The sequence below is a fragment of the Lolium rigidum genome, chromosome 1 (genome assembly GCF_022539505.1).
Source record: "Lolium rigidum isolate FL_2022 chromosome 1, APGP_CSIRO_Lrig_0.1, whole genome shotgun sequence".
NCBI lineage: Eukaryota > Viridiplantae > Streptophyta > Magnoliopsida > Poales > Poaceae > Lolium > Lolium rigidum.
In genome coordinates, this window is record NC_061508.1 from 248,081,321 (window position 1) to 248,087,651 (window position 6,331).

Here is a 6,331-nt window from a genome sequence, read left to right on the forward strand (position 1 = left end):
CGTGAGCTACTCTTCCTCAATTGCTTCCTTTCATTTGAACCAATATAAGTGCAACAACACTCTTTATGGATTTTGGTTCAGGGCCCAAAAGGATTTTAGCAACTCCCAAGAAATTTATATGGCGACATATGTAGACTTTCTCATATACGATTCTCATTAATCCCTATCATTTGTGGAATTCTCATTGTGCCTCTCAACTCGTTGTGACTTCCCATAACAACAGAGTCAAGCTGCTTCGATGTCCCAGCACACAAAAATGTGTGCACATTGTGCTGGGTCCTGGATGATACACATCCTTCAGGTGTCATCCTCAGGTTGAACCACATTTAGTGATTGTGAGAACATCTCTTTTGTTCCAACAAAAGCAAAGAGAACTCTTAGTCTCATATGATCAGCATTCTCCCCTTCTTGCTGTCATATGGGGAGACGAGTGGTTTATTAGGTACCTCCACTCAATTTGATACATGACCAAAATGACACCTTGTCAAAATGAAAATTTCTCATAACCTGAGCCTTTAGTTCATATTCTTAAGTACGTGCATCAAATGTCTACGACATTTCTTAGCCATTTCCTGGCATTCTATGTGGTACGCATCTCCCCTTAATGACATAAAATGTCCTTATTGCAAAAGCAATTAGCGTACATGCTGCAAGTAACTCCCTTTTCAAGGTTAAGGTATGTGATATGGATTAACAATCATATCACAGTTATTCCTCACATAGATCTCAAATATATGTGAAGGTCCATGACATACGCCGGGGTGGTGATATCGTTATAATCGTCGAGAGCACAAGAGCGATCTGTGTCGGCCGTGCCTCATGCAACCATGAAGTAATCTATGCCGATCGTTTTTTTTTCCTTATGTATGTCCATCGATGATTTGCTGCGCCGGCATCAAAACGACAAGGCCAAATGCTCTTGGCAGAATCTACGTGCTGATAACGTGTTATAGTATCAAGAGAAGAGACATAAAGAAGTAGACCAAATGAATCTTTTGTTTCATCTCAATGTGGGAGACCCACTTACTACAAAGGAGTGTGTTGGGGAGACACCTCTTTCCCAACAGTCTGGACTGAAAGGCATCCCTCCCGAACAATTGATCATATGTTTTATTTCGCAATAATGTGCATTTTGCTGGTTCAACGGAAAGATCTTGAATCGTGGTAGTAGAATACATGGACGAGTAGAGTACAAACCGGTCTACATGATTGTTGAAGCGATGTTGTATTACAACTCTGCTCCGATAAACATTGCAGAGTTCGAATAGAGTAGGATGCTCAAGATCCGATCCCATATCTTTCCAAACAAGAAACCACGCGGTCGTGCAAGCAAACCGACTACATATGTGTGTCCGCATCGCACGACGAGGCAGAACTCTCCCGATATAAGTATAACCATCACATCGCCCTCGGTGCTCGGACCTCGTCGGCAACATGAAGCGTCCTCGCATCCATCCAGCGCGAGAAGCGCGTCACCGGGAGGCCATGGACGGCCTCGGCGTGCACGACGCCTCCTGGGCGCTCGCCAAGCACGTGGGGCCGTCCGACGTCCATCCGGGCCAGCGCCGGCTGCTGCTCATGGATACGACGGTGCGGGGCGGACCCATCCCGGAGCTCTTCCCGGAGCTGGCGGAGCTCGGCCACGCCAAGATCCCGGTCACGCTCCTCAACGCCGGCGGCGTCGAGGAGGCGGCCCACATCCATTACCGCCCTTCCAGCCGGACGTACCGGATCATTGGCTCCGGGTGGCTCCGGTTCGCGGAGGCGAGCGGCATTTCGGCGGGCCACCGCATCGATCTCTACACGTGCTGGAGAGACGACGGCGGTGACGGCAAGCGCTGCCTATTTTTCTTCAGAAGGCTGTCGCGGCGGCGCTAGTCCACAGCGGACGTTGCTTGCTTAAGGCCTAATTCATGTCATACTCTTGCGGGGCGGACGTATATTTCTTCAGAACGGAGTACATCTTAGCAGTATGGTTTATATTTTGTAAATCAAGCTGGCGCAATGATAACAAGAACGGACCGGATGACCTTCCGCGGTCCTGCTCTAGCTTGCTTACCGCCGCCCCTCCTTGGAAACTAGACCGGTTTTCAATTTGTACTATGGAGTTTCATATCGATCTTGTCAGTTCTTACAACAATATTACTTACAATTTTTTAACAAAATGTTACCTGAAAAAGTCGAAAACCTGTCATACTCTTGTGAAGAAACTATATTTTGATAGTGTATTTATATTTATTAAATATTACAAATGCTGATACTTTATTGTATATATGGTCTATATTGTTAGTTTAAAACTAATGAGGCGGTTATTAGATTCCCTAGCATATTCTTCTTAGCAGTTAGAATATTTACATTTTGTTCAATCGTTGTGCAAAGTGAACTGTTATGTCATTTCCCAAGAAGACACAAACACTGTAACCGACATGTACTCCCGACTGTTCAGGAACTAAAAATACCTGTAGTCACCATCAATAAAGACAATCATTCACATCCATTTATTTCCTCTCAATCTCTGCATCTCTTCACGTCATCAACACTTGCTCTAGCCCTAGCGAATAGGCTAAGGAGAAAAGTATAGAGAGAAAAGGTAAGAAAATGATGACTTCCCTGTCATTGTTGGCTTTTGCTTTTGCTCGTTTTGTGGCACGAGAGGACCGTCGCTTTTATGCTCATCGCCGCCGGATCTTCGGTCTTGCTATTGGTGCTCGTCGCCGAACTTTCGGCTGCTGCCAACAACGTCGCCGGAATAGGAATGGTGGCCTCTGCCACCGCAGGACAGTGCTTGGTGTCCCTCGCCATCGCTACGGCTCTAGTGGTGGCCTCCGCCACAATCATCGCTAGAACTACCACCATGTTCACCGCCACTTTGTAGAACATCAGGAGCAAGTACCAGGGCAGTTGTGCCCCGGGAAGAGGTTCCGGCCATACCAAAGGTTGCTGTTGTGTCGGAAGTCGTTGCCGCGGCGCCGGAGGTCGCTGCCATACCGGAAGAGTATTTATACATTTATACTGTTTTGGAACTTTGAATTTCCCGCAAGAGTTCGATCAGCACTTATGATTTTCTAGATCTTATTTCAAAATTAGGCAAGTTTGAATCAAAATACGGTCAAATTTGGGCATCAAATTTCAAAAGATGATTCTCTCAAACTGTTAATTCATATGAGCTGAAAATTCTCCAGTCTTTAAACTATTTATGATTCTTAAGTATGTTTCCAGAATCTTTTGAAACTTTGATTTTTTAGTCAGGTCAGGACGTGGTTAAACTAAGTCAAATGCAGTCCTGTCCGGTCATATTTCTACATCAAATGAAAGTTGCAGGCCACGAGTCAGGGAAAATTCATTGATTAAGTGGAGAATGCTAAGGCCAAATAAATCTATGTATGCAAAAAATAGAACATAGTCAACCAAACTAAGGGCTTAGCACAGCAGGGCCAGATGTTGCTCCGGCAATTCCATGAGACAGTACTTCGATCCCTAATCACCAAGCTAGCACGTCCGAGGATGGATAATGATGAAATCAGGCAACACAAGAGTGGAGGAATAGCATAACAGGTCATCCATAACACCAAGTACAAAGTTATCCACGGCTAAACAGCCAATATAAGTAGATGAAATCTCGTCTAAACTGCAAAACCCCAGGTGACCCTTAGAACAAAACAAGAGTAGCAAAATTAAGCTTCAGTCTGCTCCCTCAAGCGACGGATTGTGCTCCTGACGGTGACAGCGCTGGCGGTGCTGCATATACATATTGCATCATCAGCAACATAGAATGGGCGACCAAAGGGGTAAAATTTCAAAGGATAAGAGAGCTGACGATAACATACTTCATGGTGTAAGCACCACCAGCCTTCACCTTCCCACAGTCCTTGCATCCCCAGATTCCAACTGCTTTCCTCTTCACGGCAAACTGGTAAGAATTACAGCAAGGAAGAATTAAGATAGGATTATTCAGATACATAAAATTGACAGTTTATAGCATCCTAAAATAAAAACTATATAGAGTAACTAATAGACAGAAAAAGGTAAGCTAAAACAAGCTCAATGTTGCAACATATAGCTCACAATACAACATTCAAAGTAGATCAGCACGATCAAACTGCTATGATCATACTACTATGATCAGCATGATCGTACTACTATAGTGTATCTTCCACATAGACGTGAAAACATTACCAGAAAGACAACAGACAAAATTAATGCTGCCATAGGAGGAAAAGGCTCAAAAGGACAACTACATGGTATGAGATAAACATCAGCAAGCATTAGGAATCTTGGCCACCATTGGTTGGTGTATTGTATAGTTATAATCCATAAACTGGTGGTAGTCTGGCACGAATGCTAACCAGCCAGGGTGAGAGATGACATACCTTGCCACAGAACTCACAGAAGTACTTGGAGTGCTGAGACACCTCCATCTTCTTGATCTGCTTACGCAAACTGGCACCATACCTAGTACCTATAAAAGCATGAGGGTTATTTCAAGAAATTAACAAAACAGTGAATTAAGGAAATTAGCAAAATTTTAAAATAGTACATACCATATTTGCCAACGATTCCGGCCTTCTTGGTGCGCTTCGTCTGGGAAGAAATGGCAAATGCAACAAATTAGACAGCCGCTTACTAAAACTGACGAATATGAAATAACTTGCGTGGTTGCACAACTCAAAGTACTAACATTTATATATATAACTTGCCATAGTTGCACAACTAAAACTACTAACATTTATATATATAACTTGCCATGGTTGCACAACTAAAACTACAAACATTTATATATAATTGTCGTGGTTGCACAACTCAAACTACTAACATTTCACACTAAAAGGTAGGGCAGGTTTGCCTCAGCAACATAGAAGTTCTAAGCACTAAACTCAATAATGCTCGAACAAGCAAGTAAGGAATCCAGTATCAAAACTTCAGTGAAATTATGATGACAACTAATAACATTCTTGACCATGCAACTAAGAACATTCAACTAAATCCTCCCAATTGCACTCTAGAACTTCGATACAAAACGCAAGCAAAACTAGCACTAGCTTTTATATCCAAGCAACTACAGATCCATAACATATAACCCGATGGCATTATTGCGAGATCAGTTAGTCATCCTAATCCTGCAAGTTATAACCGAACCCGAACTGAAGAAGATGATCGGGCGGAAAACAAAGCCGACCACGGTTAACACAAATGGACCAACGATAATCGACAGTGCTCGACTTAACATGGCGAATAACCTAACTGCGGTGAAGTCATGGGAACAAAACCCAATAAGAATCGATAACCAGGAATCCTCAGAAAAGAATAGCTCAGACAATGTGACGCAGATCTACGCGTTCAATCAGCCAAGGACAAAACTTTTGTTGCGTGTGGACGAATGGAGCGGAGAAGGTTATGAGGAGCGTACCATCTCGGCGACGGGTAGGAGGCGAGCAGCAGCTGCGGCGGCGGAATCCGGGCGACGGGGGCGAGCTGCGGCGGCAAGGAGAGGGAATGGTGAGAGGGAGCTTTATAGTCCTAGGGTTTTGAGGTACGTCTTTGATTCGGTGCGTGGGCTGTTGTACTTGGGCCGGTCCACTTGACCCAAGAAAATCTGCTCAAGAACATCACACGCCACCTGACCCAACAAAATCTGCTCAAGAAAAAAAACCTGGCCCAAGCAAAGAAGCCATATTGGGCGATTTCTGCATCCATGGTATGGTATGGGTGTCTTTTCGGCACGTAAGGGCATCTCCAACGCGGCGACCCATCCCGCGTCCGCGCGTTCGGATGGGTCCAACCGGACAAATCCGCGGTTCAACGCGGCCCCGTATCGTAAATGCGGATGGCCGCGATGGACGACGCAAACCCGGCCCAAATCTGTGCTAGGTTTGCATGGCCGCGGATGGCAAGCGGCGTCTGGTCACGTTCGCCTACTTGTCTCCCTTGGGCCTAGCTGTCAGTGGGAGCGAACGCCATATTAAATGTGGACTAGGAGGGATCTGTCTCTGTCCAGTCCACTCCCCGCTCCACTCCACTCGACGGTTCCGCACGCACGCGTAACCGCCGCCATGGCCCCGAAGAGGGCTTTTGCTCCCGGCACCAATGACGGCGAGGCCAGCAGCCGCCGTCCTCCGTCGGCGCTGCGGGCCGGAGAAAACCACGGCGGTCTCCACATCGAAGAGGTCGCCCGCGTCGGCGCGGCATTGGCGAAGATCTAGGAATATATCTTGCTCTACCAAGTCCGAGCACGGTCTGCCTCTTATAGCCTAAAATAATTCTATCATATTAGAAATATTGAAGAAGAGAAATATGAGATGCTTCACATTGACACAAGCATATGCTAGAAAAA

General features: G+C 45.5%; 1 protein-coding gene across 1 annotated transcript; it reads right to left on the reverse strand.

The window, feature by feature from the left end:
* Positions 1-3,515: 3,515 nt before the first annotated feature.
* Positions 3,516-5,491, reverse strand: LOC124683467 (60S ribosomal protein L37a-1). The gene is made up of 5 exons (XM_047217974.1): positions 5,408-5,491; positions 4,542-4,581; positions 4,371-4,459; positions 3,828-3,910; positions 3,516-3,738 (listed from the first exon to the last, which is right to left on the reverse strand). Exons 1-5 carry the CDS (start codon positions 5,408-5,410, stop codon positions 3,675-3,677), a joined length of 279 nt encoding a protein of 92 aa, XP_047073930.1. The 5' UTR covers positions 5,411-5,491; the 3' UTR covers positions 3,516-3,674.
* Between the last annotated feature and the right edge of the window lie 840 nt (positions 5,492-6,331).

Excerpts from the sequence above, each read along its gene's own strand:
- LOC124683467 (XM_047217974.1), bottom strand. Across the intron at positions 3,911-4,370 it reads TCTGTGAGTTCTGTGGCAAG|TTTGCCGTGAAGAGGAAAGC; the intron begins GTATGTCATCTC and ends AATTCTTACCAG. Across the intron at positions 3,739-3,827 it reads GGTGGTGCTTACACCATGAA|CACCGCCAGCGCTGTCACCG; the intron begins GTATGTTATCGT and ends ATGTATATGCAG.